The 22,857-nt window shown below is 40.0% G+C and overlaps 1 protein-coding gene across 1 annotated transcript in view; it reads right to left on the reverse strand.

The window, feature by feature from the left end:
- The window catches only part of Gsk3b (glycogen synthase kinase 3 beta), a 136,355-nt gene extending 113,941 nt beyond the window's left edge, over positions 1 to 22,414 (reverse strand). Inside the window, exon 1 of the mRNA XM_028788194.1 lies at positions 21,548 to 22,414. Coding sequence (XP_028644027.1) covers positions 21,548 to 21,635 — 88 coding nt within the window. The 5' untranslated portion in view covers positions 21,636 to 22,414. The remainder of the gene's footprint in view (positions 1 to 21,547) is intronic.
- Between the last annotated feature and the right edge of the window lie 443 nt (positions 22,415 to 22,857).

Genomic DNA, 22,857 nt, shown 5'->3' on the forward strand with positions numbered 1-22,857 from the left:
ACAGGGCAGAGGCACTAAGGGGAGTTGCAGGGAGGTGGTGGTGGACAGGTATGATCAAAACGCATTGTCTACATGTATGAATTTTTTAAAAATAAATTTAATGGGCTGAAGAGATGGCTCAGAAGGTAAGAGCTCTTACAGAGGACCTGAGTTTGACCCCTAAAACCCACAACCATCCATAACTTCAGTTCCAGAGGAACGGACACCTTCTAACCTCCACAGTACGAGGCATGCACATGGTACCCACATACACACACACACACACACACACACGTAAAACATTCATATACATAAAAATAAAATACATCTTAAGAATTTAAAATATTATTTTGAAAACACTGACAGCCTGGTGTGGTAGCACACAAATCCCAGCACTCAACAGGTAGAAGCAGATGGATCTCTGAGTTCAAGGACAGCAAGGTCTACATAGTGAGTTTCAGGCCAGCTAGGGCTTATACAGTCAGACTGTCTCAAAATAATACTGACAGCAAGATTTAAAAACAAAACAAAAAAACTATCTACATGTGATGACTATTCTTGGTTGTCAGCTTGAGTAAATCTGGAATTAACTAAAACTCAAGTGGCTGGGTATACTTGTGAGGAATTTTTTTTTCCCAATTAAATCATTTGAAGTGGGAAGATCTACTTTTAACCTGAATCTTCTGAGGTGGGAAAATCCACCTTAATCTGCCCCACACCTTCTACTGGCAGCTGATATTAAAGTCCACAGAAAAAGCAAGGTGGCTTTCTTTACCTGCTTGCTCTCACTCTGGCTCACAAGTCCATTAGTCACTGGCATTAGCGCCTACTTCAGGATTCTAGTGTATACTGAAGATCAGTTGAGACATCCAGCCTCAGGGACTGAACAACTGGATTCTGGACCACAACCTATAATCCACTCTAATAAAGCCCATATATGTGTGTGTGTGCATATGTATGTATATGTATGGATGTATGTATGTATGTATGGATGTGTACATGTGTATGTGTGTGTGTGTATATATATATATATATATATATATATATATTCATTCTATAAGTTCTGTTCCTCTAGATATCCCTGACTAAAAACACTATATATTTTATCAAATATATAGCTTAATTCTCAAGATCTTTTCAAATGATTTTAAAACAGTAATCTCCCTATATGTCCTTAAAAATTATTAATTACAAATGACTCTTACATTACTGTGAATTATTTTTATAACTTCAAAATAATAGTAATTAGATTATATATGTACAAATATAGTCATTTACTACTCAAGATTTTCTCATAAGAGAATAGAACTCTAAGTTTAAAACTTAAAGTCTGAAAGGGAAATTTTATAATCTAAATTTGTCATCCTGAAATAGTCTGGGAAAGATTAAATCATGATGTATTTCTCACTTAAAAAATATGATGTCAGACATGGTGGCATACACTCAAGATGCTGAGGCAGAAGAATTTCAAGTTCCAGACCAACTGGGATTATACAGTGAAATCCTGACTTTAAATAAATAAATCTAGATGGAGCTGGAGACAGCTCAGCAGTTAAGACCACTGGCTGCTCTTCCACAGAACGAGTTTAACTCCCAGCACCCACATAGTGGCTCACAACCACCTGTAACTCCAGTTCCCAACTCCCTCGTCTGGCTTCTACCAGGCATGCACCTATTGCACAAGTATACAGACAGGCAAAACTCCATATACATTAAAAAAAAAATGTTTTTTTAAACAAGAGGGCTGGAGATACAGCTCAGTAATTGAGTTGCAGAGCAGACAGGAGGTCCTAAGTTCAATGCCAGCACTACAGACTTGAAGTTGGCACTGCACTTTTATTCAAAAGCACAAGTAAGAGAAGAAAAATATTGGATACATTCAACTTAATCAAAATTTAACTTCTGTGCATCAAAGGGCACTATCAAGGGATTGAAAAGGCAAACCACAAGAAGTGAATTTTTAAATGTACCTACAATAAAAGTAAAATACCTTCATAATAAAAATGAAGGTAAACTATTCCAAAGTGCCTATACAATTCAATAGCAGATTTAAACAGTACATTTTTAAAGGCAAAGGATTTTCACACACTTCTCCAAAAGAGAAAAGCAAACAGTCACAAAACAAATGAGTGGAAGTGCTGTGTCATTTCCCTACTAGAATAATCAGCCATGATCAAAGAGCAGAAAATACAGAGTGGGAGAGAAAGCTCAGCAATGAAAAGTGTTTGCTGTTTGCAATAGACCAGTTCAGTTCTCAACACCCACATGAGTGGCTGAAATCCACCAATACCCGACCTCCACAGGCACTTATACTCATATGCATGGGCACACATTCACATAAACAGAAAGGAAAGAAATCCCTTTTTAATAGAAAATAAGTATTAGAGGATGGAGAAAAATTGGAACCTGGTGGCTGATGGTAATGTTGAATGGTACAGTCCTTCTGAAAAACATACTGACTATCCCACAGTGTATTAAATACTGAAATGCCACATAGCCAAGTAATATGACTGGGCATATATCCTAAAGAAATACCTGTTGCAACCAAAATCTTCTACACATAGGTTCAGAGGAACTCTACGCAGAATATTCAGAACAGACCCCCCAAAAAAGGTAGAAATATCTGAATAAATAAAATGAGGGAAATGGAAACACACATACAAATACATACACACACACACACACACACACACACACACACACAGTGTACAACATCTAACCAGTAAAATGAAACATGGTACAAACAAAAATGAACCCTAAAAATATACTGAGTGAACGAGGCCAAACACAAAAGGCCCCATAATCACATAGTGTACAATTACCTTTATATAAAACATCAAGAACAAGGAAACTCAGAACTAGCAGGTTCACACAAGAATCTGTGGTGAGGAGAAACAGTACAACTCAATGAACTCTCAGAGATCCTCCTGCCTCTGCCCCTCTCTCTGCCTATCTGCCTCTGCCTCTGAGTCCAGGGACTAAAAGCATGCACCACTAAGGCAGGCCAAATAAAGGACCAGTGTGGCTCAGTAGGAAAAGTTGCTTGTCTCCAAGCCAGACAACCTGAGCTCAATCCCATGGACTCACACGGTGAAAGGAGAGAACCAATTCCCTTCAACGGTCATCCAACCTCCACAAGGTCATCATGGCACCTCTTGACTCTTTTGAAGATTAAAGAACTTTCCTTTTAATATTTAAAAGGTAGAATTACGGTGCTGCCATTGTATCTGTTCACTGTCTTAAGCATATGTAATAAATTTTAGAAACGTGATAAAGGCATGCTGGTTCATAAAAATATTCTAATCTACTGTTTTATATAAGTAGGAAATATTCACATCCGTTTACAAGTATCAAGTTAACAAAAATGTCTGAAGAAAATTATTCTACCAGACTGAATTCAGCACCCATAAAGAGCCAAGTGGGGAAGAGGAGACGAAGGTGGAAACAGAAAGGAGCCCGTGATTCCTTCTTTCAACTGCTCTCTCGACTTAGTTTGGAGCTGCTGAATGATCCTTTAAAATGTCCTGGCGAGGACAAAGTAGCTTACTCAAAGGACTCCTACAAAAACCCCTCAACCACAAGTAGTCAATGCTGTCTGATGTTCCCAGAGTTCCAGATGACGTCAGCTAACTCAGAGAAGGCAGCATTTCTGCAAACCTGAGACTGAAACTGAATGGGAGAAATAAAACATTATGCTTAATTCTTAATTAATAACCTTAGTGGTTCTCAATGAACCAAAATAGTTACCCATATTTTTGAAGGGTATGTCAGAACAATTACTCCTACTAATACATTAGACATTCCAGTAGAGGGAAAAGATGTTATACTCCATAGTAATCTGATGTTCTACCATATTTGGTCATTTTAACAAAACAGTTAATACATACCATACTGCCACTGTATACACTCTAAACTAAAAATTGTTTTCAAAAACAATGTAGTCTAAAAGAATGTCCATACAAATATCTGATCTACACAAAATACAAAGGCACCTCCTGTCCAGCATCTGCTGATTACAACTAATACTTAAAATGTAAAAAATTAGGGGGTGGATGGGGAAAGGGGATAACATCTGAAGTGTAAATAAATAAAATATCAAATTAAAAAAATGTGCTAGATCCCTAAGAAGTACACCTTCCTTAAAGTCCTCTAAAGAATATTACAGGTGGATTCCATCACTTGCAAAAGAAAATGTGGTCATTTTTTTCTCTACTGTATCTTATCAGAGTGAAGCCCAGAGTGATCTTACATAGTCAAACATTGATTCTAAAAAAACTAATATAGATACCTAAGGATAGTATCAAACCTTACTCAAAAAAGCACCATGATTTATAATATGCTCTGCAATCTTTCCCTATGGTACATGGAGTTCATCTGTACAAAGCAAATGATACAGGGCCTGCCTGTCGAGTCAGTTTGCTGCTCTTGTACTGCTACTGAGCTGCTGTTTCTCAGGGACAAACCCAAGCGTCAGCAGTTAACAGCAATCAAATGGTGGTCTAGTAAGATGGAAAAGTAAAAAGCTAGGAGCATGGTAATTCTGAACTCATCGCCAGCTCTGCAACATTACTAGTTTCACCTCCAGCCTCACTTTAAGATAACAGTTTCAGTGTGTGGTTGTGGATCTTGCTAATGAGGTCCACTAAGCCTCAGTTTCCTCTTTTATAAATCATATGTCTTCTAAGAGTGTGGTAAAGATAAAATTAATTTCCTTAGTGTTGTACAGTGGCGCAATACATACTCCAAGTCTGGAGAGGCTAGATGCAACACAGCACCTGGACGTATTCTCTACTAGCTCTAAGATTCTGAATACATCAATTAAAACATCAAATAAAGCACTTGAATACATCAATTAAAGTTACCCTGCTGTCTCACCTATTAACTACTGACAATGTCTCAAGTGCTTTGGAATGACAGTGTTTGTTAAGCAGTAGGCACTCCACAAGTGAAGTCTGAATTACACTGCTAAGATTGGCCATCACCTATATCCAAGGAGACGCACTGCCATCACAACCAAATATTTTTGTTTCTATCCTACCCATACTCTTCTGTCTATATCAGCAGCTTCATCTCTTTCCCTAAACTTTAGAGCATGCATGGGCTTTCTGAAATATGTGACAAGCATTTAACAACAAAAATGTTGTGCCTTAATCACACATAATGCACAACTACATTTTCAAACATTCTTTCACTTCTAAATTAATTCTGAAAGTGAGCCAGATGTGCCATTTACCCTGAGACCATCTCGAAAGCAGTGCAGTCAGTGATGTCCTACTGGGGACCACTCTTCTAAAGACTGAGGAAGTTGACCTACTCAATCCCATTTTGTTTGGTAATAAGTTCTTATCATCCTCAATATAGAGCAAAAAAAAAAAAATTAAAAACTATAAAATTGCAAAGTTGCCGTGAGGCAAAGGGCACTGTCAATAGGACAAAACGGCAACCAACAGATTGGGGAAAGATCTATAACAATCCCACATCCGATGGAGGGCTAATATCCAATATATACAAAGAACTCAAGAAATTAGACTCCAGACAACCAAATAACCCTATTAAAAAATGGGGTACAGAGCTAAACAACTGAGGAAACTTGAATGGCTGAGAAGCACCTAAAGAAATGTTCAGCATCCTTAGTCATCAGGGAAATGCAAACCAAAACAACCCTGAGATTCCACCTCACACCAGTCAGAATGGCTAAGATCAAAAACTCAGGTGATAGTAGATGCTGGAGAGGATGTGGAGAAAGAGGAACACTCCTCCACTGTTGGTAGGATTGCAAGATGGTGCAACCACTCTGGAAATCAGTCTGGCGGTTCCTCAGAAAATTGGACATAGCATTACCTGAGGACCCAGCTATACCACTCCTGGGCATATACCTAGAAGATGCTCGAACATATAACAAGGACACATGCTCCACTATGTTCATAGCAGCCTTATTTATAATAGCCAGAAGTTGGAAAGAACCTAGATGTCCTTCAACAGAGGAATGGATACAGAATGTGGTACATTTACACAATGAAGTATTACTCAGCTATTAAAAACAATGAATTCAAGAAATTCTTAGGTAAATAGATGGAACTAGAAAATATCATACTGAGTGAGGTAACTCAATCACAAAAGAACACACATGGTATACACTCACTGATAAATGGATATTAGCCCAGAAGCTTGCAATACCCAAGACTCAACTCACAGACCACATGAAGCTCATGAAGAAGGAAGACCAAGTGTGAGTGCTCTGGTCCTTCTTAGAAGGAGCAACAAAATACTCAAGGGAGCAAATATGGAGACAAAGTGTGGGACAGAAACTGAAGGAGGGGCCGTCTGGAGACCATTCCATCCCATGTGCAGTCGTCAAAGGTAGACGCTGATGTGGATGTCAGAAAGTGCATGCTGACAAGAGTCTGATATAGCTATCTCCTTAGAGGTCTGCCAGAGTCTGACATATTCAGAGGTGTATGCTCACAGTTAACCATTGAACTGATCATGGGGTTCCCAATGGAGGAATGAGAGAGAAGGAGCTGAAGGAGCTGAAAGGGTTTGTGGCCCCATGAGGAGAACAACAATACCAACCAACCAGAGCTCCCAGGGTCTAAACCATCAGCCTGGGAGCACATAGGGAGGGACCCATGGCCCCAGCTGTATATGTAGGGGAAGATGACCTTGTCAGCCATAGGTGGGAGAGGAGATCCTTGGTCCCATGAATGCTGGGTGCCGAGTGTGGGGGAATTCAAGGGTGGGGAGGTGGGAGTGGGGGGTTGGGTGGGGGCACATCCTCATGGAAGCAGGAGGAGGAGGGTTGGGATAGGGGGGTTCCTGGGAGGCGGGGGGGAGATGGGGTAAGCGGATAACATCTGAAATGTAAATAAAATGTCCAATAAAAAAAATTAAAAACTAGGACATTTTCTTCCAAGGTGCACGAGCATTCCTTGGTTTTTTTTTGACAACTCAGGAATTCTTACATATGATTTTAAAATTCTCAAAAGTATCTGAGTAAAGTGACCCCTAATGCATAACTGAACATATATGACTAGTTCTTTAGTAACCCCTTGGTTCAAGAAAAGCTTATTTCCTCTTCACAGAGAAAATAAATCTCACCCATGTTCCAGAACTGTACCTTAGAGCAACTACCTTACAATGCACACAAATAGTCACAGAAATATACCATGCTGATTAGTCAAAACTACTTCACATACTCAAGTATAAACAGTCACAGTTTACACATATTTAGAAACCACATTATTTAGCAACAAATATTAATGATATTCTTTACTCACTCTGAAGAACTCAAGTTATAGACTAATATATACTAGTTTATCAAAAAATCTTAAAGACTCATAGATTTTATGACTCCCTTAAGAGACTACAGTTGTGTATCAATGATGAAACAATTATTCATATGTAGGTATTTGTTTACTTATTCTCTACTCTTTTAGAGAATCCATTTCTTGGTGAGAGGAAACATATGTCAGGAGTCCCTGTTATAAATCTCTCTTCTATCTCTATCCACTCCACATAAAATCCTTGAAGGCTTGAAGTCACTGGAGTACTGTGCATGCTCAATGTTTCAAAGGTTCCATGCTTACTTTGTATGGCCCAGCAGCCGGATTCTAGTCGTTGGATTATTTCATTCATTTAACCATCACTCCAAGAGTTCAAAGACAAGAAACACTAAGCTCACAGTATAACTAAAGTCTCTGTCTACCTTTCCTTCTTTCTCTTTCTCCTTTAAGTACAAAGAAGTGAAGAGATGGCTCAGTGTTTAAGAGCCCTTGCTGCTCTTTCCAGAAAATCTGAGTTCAGCTTCCAAATACACCAGCACCATACACTATCCATCATGGTACAGCACATGTCTTCAACTCAGTATGTATAAATGACACAGTACAGAAAGCACTGTTCTGTACACTGCAGGAAACCAAGGTAAATAAGACGCTTTTATGTCATGCTGTGACTTATCATCTCCTAGAAAGAAACAAGACAAATTGACTAGAATGTAAGGTAGCATGTATGAAAGGCACTAGGAGTGTCAAAGGAATCACACACAAGTGAATTTCTCGACCATGGGTAAGAAATCGATGACTAAATGGCTAAGGAGAAGGGTATTGGGACTAAATGCTGAGAAGGTCTTTATAATATCAAGGAGAGAACACATAACAAAGATCATCTAGGCCAGTACAATGTCATTGTGATCAGGGCAACCAGAGCAAGGATACATCTAACAAGCAAAGCAACAAGCATCAACATATTGCCAGGTGAGGTGGTGCACTTGGAAAGCAGAGGCAGGAAGATCTCTGTAAGTTCGATGCCAGCCTGCTCTACAGAGTGAGTTTCAGGACAGCCAGGGCTACACAGAGAAACCCTGTCTCAAAACAAAACAACAATAACAAAAAAAAAAAAATACATTGGCAGTTATGCTAATACAAAATGAAAGTATTACTCTAATAGTAAGTACCCTTTGAAGAACGTAAAATTCCCTTAAACTTTGCCAATATAAAATCTCAAAAGAAGTGGAAAACACAACTAGAAAAGACATGAATCACTAAAGTATCCGTAACTCATATACATTTTTCCTATTCCTTGAAAATAACTACAATACATGAATAGCAAATTGAACTAATTCTTTTTTTTTTTTTGAACTAATTCTTGAACAAAATTTTAACCTGCACTATTCAGTACAATAACCACTGTGGCCACTCAAAATCAGTAATTAAGTGTGAAAACTAGGCAATGAAGATCTAATATGAAAAAATAGTATGAAACAATAATAATTTTCATAATTATATATTGAAATATTTTAATATACAGGGCTAAAATATATAAATAAATAAATTTTATTTAATCTGTCATTTTTACTTTACATGGCCAAAAATATGTAGGGCCTACATGTCTTACACTTGGGGTTTATACGTCTCTAAATGATTTTGATCTAAACACTAATATTAGTATTCTTTAGATTTCTATGCTTGCTTCATGTTACCATGGTAATTGTGATAGCTATTCTTAGTTGTTAACTTGACTACATCTGTAAACTAAAAAAGTGGTAGGCCACACTTGTGAAGGATTTTTGCTTATTTTGAAGTGAGAAGATCCATTCTAATACAGATCTTTGAGGTAGGAAGACAAATCTGGGCCACACCTTCTACTGGAAGCCTAACACAAGGACATGGAACAAGGAAACTTCATTCACTGACACCTCTCACCTTGTTGGCAAGGCCACTCCTTCACTGGTATTAGAAACTACTTCTTTGGGAATTGCAGCATATATTAAACAGCTGAAACATAAAGCCTCAAGCACTGAACAACTACTGGAGTCTTGTACCTTTCACTCATAGGCAGTCATCATTGGAGCTGAATCGCAGCCTATAAGTCATTCTTAAAAAAAAAAAAAAAGAATCACTTTTCTGTATATAGCGAAAGATTCTTTCTCTAAGTTCTGTTCCTCTAGAGAACTCTGCCTAATACAGAGTTTGGAAACAGAAGTGGTTCTAGAGCAACAAAAGTGTAAGAGAATCTTTTAAGTATCTGAAATAGTCTTTCCAATTTGCCAACACCAACGGTTACTGAAGCCTTTGGAGAAAGCCCATGGAATAACTATTTACAAACATAAGCAGACAAATGCATTTGGTTACCCCGATTCACCAATTATGAAAGGCAATGGCTTTGGTGACTCTGCATGTAAAATGTTTGATAATTAGTGGGAATATAAGGAAAACGATTATGCTGGTAGGTTGTTCCTAGAATGTCTGGATAAAGTGACAAAGGAAAATAACAAGCAACTTGCAGCAGCTGATCGACTTCTATGAACTCAAGTGATAAAAACTGATGGGCTCCAGATTAGAGCTTTCTACGTGTGCCCTGGAAGAGAATCTTCTCTCCTGCACCCACAGAGCTCAAGTTGTGGAAAATCAAACTGAATATAAGGTTGGCTGAATTACAGCAAAAAATGTGTTTGAACCAAACCAAAGTTTGCTTGAATGGTTGGCTGAAGCATCTGTCTAAAGAGGGCCTACTGAAAAGGAGTCTGAGATGTGAGTTATCCCTTTGCTTACTGTCGATTAAGGAATTTTTAAGGCTCAGCCTCAGAGGGTGTTGGTGATTAATAAGGGCATTAATTGGCAAAGAATGGGATCATGGAACTTGGGATGGGGATGTGTGGGAGGATCCTATTGATGCCAAGAACTGTGAACCTCAGATTCTCAAGGGTTTACCTCACCTGAGTGAGTAGTCTCTCCCCCCCTCAGCAGGTGTTCTCCTAACAGCACTGCCTGAAATACTGCCTTTTTTGCCACTGACTAAGTAAATTAATCCTTCATTGTCTGCTAAACCACCAGTGACTTTCTCTGAAGGTGATGCCAGGCAAGACCCTAATACTGATGTCCCTCAGGATCTACCAATAGTTGCCTCTACACTTATAACGAAACTTAATAATAAAACAGGCTCCTAGAAGGGAGAAAAAAGTGCAATCCATGAGGAAGGGTACTACACTACTAAATACTTTAATGAGTTTTCTAATTCATTCAGTCAGAAGTCTGGGGAATCTGTGTGGAAATGGATTTTAAGTGGGATAATGACAGAAAGAACATAAAACTAGATCATGCTAAGTTTACTGATATGGGCCCACTGAGTTCTAGTTTTAATACAGAAACTTACACAATTTTAAAAGGTGACTGAAGTTTGCTTGAAGTGTCTTTGTCAAAAGAGAACCTACTGAAAAGAAATTGAGATGCCTGGTATCCATCCCTTTGCTTAGCTGATGAAGGGATTGTTAAGGCTCAGAAAAACTGCCATGCTAGAGCAAGTATGCTGTATAAAACATAATCCTCCACAATAGGAAGGTCCATGAGACTTGCCTCTCACTAATCCTCTAAGATGCAAAATGGTGAGGGGGCACCCGTACATTTGAAGAGCTTTGCAGTTGTCCTCTTCCTTGTGCCAGACCTTAGGGCTGGAGATGCTCCTGCTCAGATGGACAAATGAAGTGCAATGGTTTAACTGGGCTCCAAAGAAGCAGGGGCCAGTGGCAGATCTGAATCACCAAAGTGATCCTAGCTACTGCAATGGGTAGAATAGACAAAGCAATGTCAAATGGTCTGACCTGTAAAAGTCAGCACAGGCAAAATGAATTTTATGGTGGCATGACTCATTTGGCCCTTTAGTACTGGCTAATCAATAGTGGTGTTTCCAGGCATGAAATAGATTAGATGCCTACTGGATTTCTGTTTGATCTGTTTACTCAAAATATTTTTCAAACAAATTAAAGAAAGGCTACATTGTATCTTAGCTATGGGAATCTTGGCCCATGAACCAATTTCCAGACTTAAGCCAGTCTGTAGACTCAGTACTCCTTGAATGAAGAAGAGATGGCCAGATTCTCCTGAGGAAAGACCTTGATAAAATACTGTGGTCGTTTGAGGAAAAAAAAAGCAAAACAAAAACTCTAGTGGCTCATGTATTTGAATGCTTAGTCACCAGAGAGTGGCGTTACTTGAGAAGGATTAGGAGGTGTGACCTCATTTGAGTAGGTATGGCCTTCTCAGAAGTGTGTCACTGGTAGTAGGGTTTGAAGTTTCAAAAACCAAAGCCAGGCCAGACCCAAGAGCTCTCTTCCTCCTCCTGCCTGTGGATCCAGATGTAGAAACTCTCAGCTCCTTTCTTCTCTAGCATCAAGTCTACCTGCATGCTCCCATGCTCCACTCCACGGTGATAACAGACTAAACCTCTGAAACTATAAGCTAGCCCCAATTAAGTGCTCTCTCTTCTATGAGCTGCCGTGGTCATGATGTCTCTTCACAGCAATAAAACACTGACTAAAATAAATATCTAAAAGTTTTACTGTTAGCCTTTCTCCAGTCCCTCCCCAGAGAGACATATACCTCTTTACGAGAGTAACTGTACATTTGGGGGATTGTGGGTGACCAATCAGACTTTGCAGGATCTACTAGATACTGGTTCTGAATCGAGGTTGATACCAGGAGACTCCAAGAAACATTGCAGCCCTCCAGTTAAAGCAGGGGCTTATGGATGCCGGGTGATTAATATTTTTGGCTGAATTCCAACTTATATTAGGTCCAGTGGGTCTCTGAATTCATTCTATGGTTATTTCCCTAGTTCCAGAATATATAATTGGTATACATACACTTAGAAGTTGGCAGAATTCTCAGTCATCAACTGATCATAAAATCTTAATAAGAAACATCCAAAAACCTGTGTCTCATGCAGAAGAGGTGAAGATATTTGCCAAAAAACACGTCCCTTTCCTATTTCCCTTTGGAACAAATACAGAAAAATCATTGACAGAAGTATAGTGGCACACACCCAACCCCTACTCTGGAAGCTGACACAGGAGAATAGCAAATTTAAGGCCAGCCCATGCTACACAGTGAGATTCTGCCTCAAAAATAAATAAATGTATTAAATAAATACATATCAACTAAGAATATTTCCCGATATATATACCAAATTATAACTTTGAGCACTATTGGCTGATGTCACAAGATAATATTAGATAATAATTCTGCAGTAATACACAAACACATGATCCAAGTAACAGGAGAATGAAGTCAGCTGCTCAAAAGATCCTGGAGACCCAGCAGCTCGGGTACCAACAGTCAAATTAGGGGTCTATAAAAAAGGATGCTGTGGGAAAAGAAAAGGAATTATAGCAAGTAGAAACACAAAAGAGCCTGTAAAACTGATACATCTGTAGAGGAAAATCAAGCCTGTATCACTACAAACAGTACAAGAGAAAGAAATGGTAACAATAAAAATATTTAAAACAAAATAACAAAAAGAAATTTGGCTGTGAATTTAGAAAAGGCTTCATAGTTCTTTAAAATGATCAACAAGTTACCATGTGATCCAGCAGTTCCATTTCTAGGTACATACTCTGAAGACTTAAAATACATCCACATCAAAACTTGCTCATGAATGTCCGAAGCAGTCATTAGTCGTGCAGCCAAAACCCAGAAAACCCAAATGCTAACTGGCTGGTGTAAATGATATTTGTATTTAATGAAATTATTACTCAGCAATAAAAAGGAAGGAGGCCTTGTTAGAAGACTCTAAGATGTGTCAAGGAAAAGAAGCTAGTCATAAAGGAAGGGCAGTGACAGATGTCACCACATCACTCTACAATTTCAGCCTACCACACACTGGGGAAGCAAGGGCATGAAGAGCTCAAGTTCCAGGACACCCTGGATTTCAGAGTGCAACCCTGTCACAAAAGGCCAGGACAGGCATAGTGGTGCATGTCGGTAATCCCACTCAAGAGGATAGAGACAGGTAGATCGTGAGTTTGAAGCCAACCTAGTCTACACAACAAGTTCCAGGCCAGCAAGGAATAGACAGTGAGACCCTGGTTCAAAAACCAAAACAAAGAAGAGAGAAGGAGAAAAGATCATACTATAGATCCACGTTTATAAAATCTAGAGATACACAGATTAATGCTTGCCTATAGCTAGGCAATAGATGATAAAAAGAGACCAGTAACGGACCCAAGGATTCTTTGTGTGTGTGGAAGGGTGTTGAAAAAAATATCCTAAAATTAAGTCATGGTGATGGCTACACAACTCTACGAAAATAGTAATAACCACGGAATGTTCAGTGGGTAAACACTATGATACATGAATTATATTTCAATACAGCTCTTCTCAAAAGGAAGTGTGGGCGGTTTCACAACTTGTTTCAGCTCTGACTACTGTTCAATGTCTAGATAGTGGGAATGATTTAATAATCTGACTAAAAATAAAACTATTTGTTTAATTATATTATTAGCAAAGGTAGATGGACAGGACAACAAATCTGCTATGAGAAGGCAGAAACATCTAATGTTAATTTCATTCTCCTTTATATTTGCCTGGAATTTATTTCTCCCAGTACTGGAGAATGAACCATGGCCTTACACATGCTAGACAAACACCCTATGGCTGAGTGCTATCCCCAGAGTTCTTTATACGTATTCTGACAAAATGTCAGCTGCCCGAGCAGCCCTTGGACTTGCTATCCTGCCTCAGTCTCTGAGCAGCTGGGATCAGAGGGCTTGCTCTCGTGTTCTTTTTAAAAATAAACTAAAATTATACTAATCAATAAAAGGACAAAGACTACTAGAGAGAACAGCAGTCCCAGGTAAGGCTGCACCTGAGAAGTAAGGCTTGGAAGGTAGAAGGCCAAATAAACGTATTTGATTCAGCTCAGTCTCTTCAATATTCCAAGGAGGAAACGGAGAATTCACTGAAAACCATTACCTGAAAAGGAGAGACCATCACATGCAAAGAGACACTGGTCTTTGTGGAGCTCCTACAAATTTCTCAACCAAAACAAAGAGTTCAAGCCGGGCAGTGGTGGTGCATGCCTTTAATCCCAGCACTCGGGAGGCAGAGGCAGGTGGGTTTCTGAGTTCAAGGCCAGCCTGAACTCAGAACTACAGAGTGAGTTCCAGGAAAGAGTTCTTTGGCACAATTAAGATACCCACCTTTTCAATTCTCATACATAGACAGGGTTTCATACAACTACTCTCTACACAGCTATTCATAACATTTTTAAAAACAGAACAACAACAACAACAAAACAGCCACTTAATTGAAGACCAGCAAAATGGATCAGCAGATAAAAAACTGAAAAAGCAGACTAGAAAGAGTTAAATAATAACTCTTTTTGTTTGTTTGTTTTTATTATTTTATTTTATTTTATTTTATTTTATTTTATTTTATTTATTTTATTTTTTGGTTTTTTGAAACAGGGTTTCTCTGTGTAGCCCTGGCTGTCCTGGAACTCACTCTGTAGACCAGGCTGGCCTCGAATTCAGAAATCCACCTGTCTCTGCCTCCTAAGTGCTGGGATTAAAGGCGTGCATCACAACCGCCCGGCTTAACTCTTAAAAATAGCTTTGAGATACTTACAAACCAGGACACAAAGCTATGCATCTGTCAGCCTGATGCCAGGTCTAACAGCAGCATATCCAATTCTTCAGTTTATTAATTGTCCAGTTTTTAATCTGATTTTTTTTTTTTGGCTTAGTCAATCACTAACCAATTCTAAAAGGGTCAGATTCCAAAGAATCTACTGTCATACTGATTAACTTCTATTCTTAGGGGGGAGTGGTTGGGGGAGGACCAGAAGGAAGGAGGCTCCAATTATAGACACTAACAAATACATGATATATAGCTGAACAATTGGTTGAAAACACAGTTTAAAAATAATTACTATTTGAAGTTAGCATCCAATTCTATAAGACGGGATAAGAATCTTTTCATGAACAACTGAGAGAGACACCAGGCGTGTGTGGCACATGCCTTTAATTACAACACTAGGGAGGCAGAGGCTGAGTTCAGGGACAGCCTGGTCTACAGAATGAGTTCCAGGAGAGCCAGAGCCGTACAGAAAAACTCTGGAGAGAGAGGGAAGAGTGTGGGGGAAAGAGAGTGAGTGAGAGCTCTTATTACTGACTAATTTGGAGAAGTACTTCCTAATGTTATATGGGGATAAAAATATACAGCAGAAGCAGATGTATTCACAGACTACCAATACTCTCCCAAAGAAACCAGTGCTGACTTAACATTAAACAATAACAAAGGAAACCACGTATTATTTTCCCTTTTGTGCTGGTGCAAATCCTAATATTTTTTCAAGGAACTATAAGTACATACTGTATTTACTAATAGTAATACCTGAAACTAATTTCAAAACCACTAAGGTGAAAAGTCACAGAGTCATTGCTAAATTATCCTTCAAAGGGCTTGGACATCCTTTGAGAGTTGTTAGCCACGGTAGCGAGCTTGAATTCCCAGCTCCTGATCCTGGGATTGAACTGAGGCCATCACTGAGAGCCTTTACCTGCTGAACCATGCCAACTGCCCTTGTCTGTCACCTTAACTGTAATGTCATTTCAAGAAAAATGTTTCTCCATCGTCACTTGCTTCTCTATGCACAGAAGCTTTTACCCACATACTTTTCCATATCATATTCAAAAGTTTCAAAAGCAATTTTTGTGATAATCAAAAAACATTTATATAACCAAAGTTAGATACCAAGATTGCAACATTTCATGAATCATGAAACTCTTTTTCTTCTTTAAATTACACATGGTTTTTCTTTTTACCATCACTGGAACATCCCCTAAAGATCAGACAGAAAATGACGCTAACTGTTCCAACAATTTCATTTTCTCAGAGTGACTGCGTTCTCCATGGAGCAATGCCTGGGGAATCAGGTTGGTCCTGTCTTGGGCACAGCCTTACTGCTGCCCCGCCCATGCACCTCTGCTCCCCACTTACACGGTGGGGCACTAGTTTCCTCACACCCTGCCTGTCCTCATCCCGGTCCCTCAAGCCCCTAAACCTTATTTTTAAAATACTAAAAAAGAAAGATAGCTTAGTTGCTAAAAAAGCTGCTAAAAAGCCCTTGCCACCAAACCTGTTGATCTGAGTTCAAACCCGCACCCATATAATGGAAGGAGAGCTGATTCCCCAACCTCCACATGCACATACAGACACTAAATTAACACATGGAAACATTTTAATGCAAAGTATAGAATAAAACAGAAACAGGATTAAAAAAAAAAAAAGGAACTGTGGCACTAGGGTCAGCATGTTTCTTAGCCTTCTCTATGCACAAAGCTCACACAAAGTTTCCTGGGCCTGGAGAGATGGCTCAGTGGTGAAGATCACTGACTGCTCTTCCAGAGGTCCTGAGTTCAATTCCAGCACCTACATGGTGGCTCACAACCATACGTAATGGGATGTGGCACACCCTCTTCTGGTGTGTCTGAAGACAGAGCACTCATGTATATTGAATAAAATATTTTTTAAAAAATTTCCCCATCAAATAGTATACTGCTGGTACTTAATAACGTGGGCTTTCCCAGACTTGTCTGCCCCAAAACAAAACCTCATGCCTGCAGTTCAAGTCTAGTATAAGAGACTGATGAAACCAATGCAAGTACCATCTGAAGGGGCGCAAATATGAGAAGACACCTCATTTTCTAAATGCAGTTCCCAGTCAGCCATAATAAACTGTTCAATCTCTAGGTCCCATTAAAGTTCGGAATAGTGCTTGTCACTTGATAATTAGCATCCGCAAGGTATATGCAACAAAAGTCCCTGCAAAGCTTACCTAAGTATCTTAAGCCTTTAACAACTGTGAGTCAGTCTAGCTGATAGGAGTGAAAAGCAAGGTCCTGGTTTTCAATCTCACACATGAACAGTTTTTTTTTTCTCTATTAAATAAGAAAAATCATGAAATTAGCTAGTGATATGGGTATGGTAGGACACACTTTAATCCTAGCACTTGGGAGGCAGAGGAAGGCAGATCCCTGTCGCTACAAAGCTAGTTCCAGGACAGCCAGGGGTACACACAGAAACTCTATCTCAAAAAAAAAAAGGAAAAGAAAGGAAAATTAGCTAGTTCCTAATAACCTATTTCTTACATACCACAAGGAAATAAATCTTCCTTGGAAACTAGGGCACCTCCAAGTTGCTAACTAGTCTTTGATTATAAGACAGTGTAAGTTAATATTGCAGAATACTATGCAACTATAAATTGGTTTATTTTTGGTAATGATTTTTTTTTGTTTTGAGATAGGGTCTCTCTATGCAGTCCTGGCTGGCCTGAAACTAACTCACTTGCTATGCAGACCAGGCCTTGAACTCAGTGACCACTGTGCCTCCTCAGTGCTGGGATTAAAGATCTATGCCATTCCACACAGCTGCTAATTAAAATTTTAATCAAAAAAATTTTACATGATGAAACAACTTAAGTGATAGTATTTTCCTCTTTCCATACCTCGTATACAAGCAATGTACCTGGGCAACTAGCCAAGTTGTCTTCCAATGGTTCACCATAAGCCTTTTTCTTTTCTTTTCTTTTCGAGACAGTTTCCCTGTATAGCCATGACTGTCCTGGAACTCACTCTGTAGGCCAGGCTGGCCTCGAACTTACAGAGATCCAAGTGCCTCTGCCTCCAGAGTCCTGATCAAAACCATGTGCCACCAGCCTCATCATAAGCATCTGACAAAATGTTAATCAAAATTACCACCTACATTCTCTATTTTGAGTAAAAGATGTTACTCTATAGTAGAATCTGTGTATATGTTGATATTCAATCTTCATAAATCTGGATGTGAATAAAGATTGATTTCATTACTACAAGGAAAAAGTATTTGAGGGGCTGGCTGGTGAGATTACTCAGTGATTAAGAGTGCTGACTGCTCTTTCAGAGAACAGAGTTTAGTTCCCAGCATCCACATGGCAGTTCACAGCTGTCTGTAAGATCCAGCACCCTCACACATACAGGTAACATACTACATACTACATACAGGTAACACACTAGTGCACATAAAATAAAAACAAATTAAAATAAAAAGTATTTGAAATATACTTATTTTATCTTGGGATAAAGGCCTCAACCAAGAAAAAATTGTTACAATCAATTTTTAATTGAATATTAAAAGTATCATTATTTTATAGGCAAATTTTACCTAAGGGTCATTACTTGTGAAAAATACATTTAAGAATGACTCAAAGATTAAGACTATATAAAATGTCAAGTAGTAGTGGAAGGCACCTCTAATCCCAGCATTTGGGAGACAAAGGTAAGCAGGTATGTTAGTTCAAAGCCAACCAGGTCTACATAGCAAGTGAGTACCAGAACAATCAGGGATACACAGAGAGAAACCCTGTCTCAAAACAAAACAAAATACGTATTTAAGTATAACCTCTAGTTACTGCCCTCAAATACAACCTGACACTTCTATGTGAGAATTAGAAATTAACAACTAGAAAGTTAGGCTTCTGCCAGTAACTAGCTGCTGCTTGCTGAACCTCAAGGAAACTTATTATATGCCATTTTTAAAACCTGAACTCATCCATCCTCTCATCTCAGCATTTTCTCAATTTCCCATTACAATGAACAATGTAACTCAGCGGTCAAGTCTTCCAGACCAATAACCTCAGACTTTATTTTTAACTCCTGACTCCACAAATATTCTCCTTCGGTCCAATCCAAGCCCTGCCAGCTTTTCCCTCACAAGTCCTCAAAGCTCTTCCTTCATCCCATGTTCACGTTCACACTGGGATCTATAACACAGTCCACTGCCTCCCAAAAGGCTTCTCATGTCTCTCTACTCAGCTATCCAAATGCCCTCAACATGTCTTCTTCAGCAATCCAGTTAGTGCAGATAGCTCTTAGAACCCCACCCAAAGTTTTACAGGCCTCTTCTGCTCTTGATTAACTAACTTTCCTCTAAGTCTCGACTCCCATGCCCTTGTTCTATTCAGGCCCTAAGAACTGAGATATACCAGCTTGCCCTCTGCCTCCCATACAGAATAGACTGTGGCTAGGCTTGCCTTCTACCCAGTGCACTGCATGTTTCTCCACTGGCTCGTGGACTTAGCTAGCACCTGTTTTAAGAAGCACCTCAGTAGAAATCTTCCTGCCTTTCCCGCCACCCCTTTTTTCTTTGTCCCTCTGAACGAATGGTTCACTTGGCATTTTATAATATTGCAACTATGAGGGTATTGTCCTCACCTTTTTCTGAATGTATGCCTTTACATCAGAGGTTCTGCGAACAAGGACTATACATAATGCCATGTGTGCCTTTTAGACCAGCACCTAACAAATGCCTCTTTCATCTACATGTCCTTAATGTCAAGGTTAATTTTTTTTAAATCATAATAATTAACATTAAACTCAAATCTTTTTAATGTTGACTGACATGGTAATATAAAATTAAAACTCTTTAAACTATATTCCTCTCGGATTTCCTCCATCCTAAAGAACCTCTATCAAGAGTAAGTTGTTTTCAAAGAAAACCCTGGAAACAATATGAAGTCCCCAATTTTGGTATTTTATTATAACATTACAGATCTCTAAAATAAACCTAATAAATGAATAGTCTAAAATTGACTGAGCAGTTTTTTTTTGTTTTTTTGTTTTTTTTTTTTAACTCACCAAAACACACAACACACAAATACTGAAGTTCCATGGAAGGCTCTTCAGCAGTTACCATCAAGTCTACTTCAATAGAACTGAAAATTACCTAGCATTTTTTTTAAATTCCTTTCAAATGACTCCATAAAGTGCTTAGAAAGCATGACCCTTCCCTGAAATATGCAAAATCAGCTTCCCTCTTAACATACTCTGCATTCTAAATTAGCTAGTCACTGAAGGAAAAGAAAAAAAAGTTAACTTGCAAAAATCTCTCCCACTCAGCTATCACTTTGGATATAACTTTGGACTTGTGTTTCAGACAAGCTCCAAAAGCCTACAGAATTGAAATCCTTCGTGCAGCAGAAAGGAGTCCTTCCAACTGTTTAATCAATTGCAAATAAAAGCACATGTATTTTGACTTTTTAAAAATCTTAGTTCTTCAGTTACATCAGCTCGTCTCAGCAACAAAAGTTTTATGTCCTCCTCTTCTTTCTCATGGAATAAGGAAAAGAACACTGATAGTTTGGCCAGAATCTGCAACTATGTTCTAATAAGCTGTCATGAAATATCACATAAACATCTCCACAAATAGATACATTTGAACACTGGATACTCAGTATACCAAACACTTCAAGAACACAGACTTTTTTTTTTTTTAGCACAGATTTCCTGGCAAAAAACTGACAGATACTGATACATTTTAAATAATCCTAAAAGGGTATTCACTTGTACTCTTAAAAAACAAAACAAAAAATAAACAAACAAACAAAAAAAACAAGTAATGAATGCAATGCCACCTCAAAATTAAACTTAAATGAGGAGTCAGTGACAACACTTAACTTAGTATTTGGCAAAATGACAATATAACCTCAATCAAAAGTTGAATCTCCTTCCAAGTTACCTTTTGATTAAACAAATTATATGGTGGCAGATTGGTAATGTCAAAACAGGAAGGTTAAGAGATAACACATTAAACCACTTGAAAACAATGCACTTAGAGATGCAACTGCTGCGGGATATTTATCAGCTCCACCAGTCCCTAGAAGAGTGAGGGATGGATGCTAGCTTGCCTCCAACGGGAATGTGGGTTAACCAAGCAAGTTCATCCCCAGATTCAAAAATACTTTGTATAGTCACACGGGCAAATGGGAAATATTAGGAGGCTGGGACATTTAATATCTCTATTTAGAATACAGAACCATGATAATCTGAGCTAACTAAACTCCCTCATTCCAGAAGACACGGACTCGGCAAACGTACATCATGGTTTATTAATCAAGCGTTGTCCTCTTCTTTATTCAAAGGGATGGGCAAGCGAACCCTTCCATCGTTTAACCCGGAGGCACTGGAGCACTTGAAAAGACTGACTACCAGCAGCATGGAGAACGTAAGAAAAGAAGTTTCAAATCCAGTCAAATAAAACTAATATTCTCTCAATTCAAGGTTAATGAGGCTGGGGGAGGGGGTACGGGTATGGGAGGAGAAAAAGGAGCTGCTGCCTCATCTTGACTCAAGACAGATTTTGCCCTTTTCCACTACCACTGACTGTTCTATCGGGTCTGTTAGTTTAAGATCCTGGTATTTCGAGGTTTCTTATCTTAATGGTGAGGTGGAGAAAGGGTGTAAAATAAAATCGATACTCACTGCTAACTTTCATGCTACCAAAAGCTGAAGGCTGCTGCACTGGCTTGCAGCTCTCCGCAAAGGAGGTGGTTCTCGGTCGCCCCGACATGATCGCTCTTCTTGAATCACCTTTTCCTTCCTTAATCCTTTTCTTCCTTTTGTTTTATGTTAGGGTGCTAGGTTAATGATAAATGCAGCATTAAGTTCTCCCGCAAGAAAGAGAAAGACAGACTTCGTTCTCTTGGCTTTTCACTCCTTTTGTATAGCTAGTTAAGAAGAAGAAAAAAAAAGGAGCTATGTATTTCTTCAAGACAGATCGGTACGGATATTTAACACATAGATGATTTAGAGCTGGGGGCGGGGGGAAAATACAATTCTTTCACCTCCCTTTCCTGGGAGAGGAGAAAAAGGGTGGAGTGGAATCCTTAAAAATATATATATATATCACGTGGACGAGGGCAAATACTTGATTGAAAATAAGTACTCTGAGTATTATATTTTCCTCGGGGATTTTTTTCCGAGTCAATGAAGAAGGGAAGCGGCGGAAGGATCACGAGCCTCACGCTTGAAGAGAAGGGGGATGGGAAGGAGGGAGGAGATGGCTCGGAGATGCGACGGCAAACGCTGCGGCTCCGGCAGCAGCGGGATCCGGCGGTCTGACGGCGGCGGCGGCCGGGTGAACCGGAGGGCAGCGCAGTCGCGAGTCAGCGGCGGGCGGTGGCGGCGGCTCCTCTCCTCATTGCGCCAGGAGCAGCTGCAGGCGGTGGCTGGATCCAGCGGCCATGGCGGCAGCGGCGGCGGAGGCAGCTCCCTTCAGACCCCAGGCAGCGGCTCCCGGACTGCTCCCCATACGCCGGGGACATGGGAACCAGGCAACCGCTTCCGTCCCTCGGGGTCCCCTCCCCCGTCCGCGGCCCCGGCACGGCCGGCCTCCGCCCCTCGCCTCTGCTCGGCGGCTGCTCGGGAAGTGTTCGCGCTGTGCCCCGAGCCCGAAGCCCTGTCAGCGGCTGCAGGGCCGGCTCCTCCTCGCTGCCTTCCTTCCTTTGTCACTCGGCCCAGGCGGCGGCGACGGCGGCGACACAAGCCCGCATTCGGCCGGGTCGGGGGCTGCTCTGTGCGAGGCGCGCCGTCTGCGCAGCCGCCTAGCCCTTCCCCACTCCCCCTCCCCCTTCCTACTCGTCCTCCGCCTCCTTCCTCCCCCACCCAGCCTTACACCGCCCAGCGCCCCGCCGCCCGCGTAACAGGCGTCTGGGAATCGCTCGCCGAGCCCGCGCCCGCCAGCTTCGGCTGTGGAGCCGAAACCCAAGCCGGAACCAATCAAAGACGTCGCT

The sequence above is a fragment of the Grammomys surdaster genome, unplaced genomic scaffold, assembly GCF_004785775.1.
Source record: "Grammomys surdaster isolate TR1022 unplaced genomic scaffold, NIH_TR_1.0 125704, whole genome shotgun sequence".
Taxonomy (NCBI): domain Eukaryota; kingdom Metazoa; phylum Chordata; class Mammalia; order Rodentia; family Muridae; genus Grammomys; species Grammomys surdaster.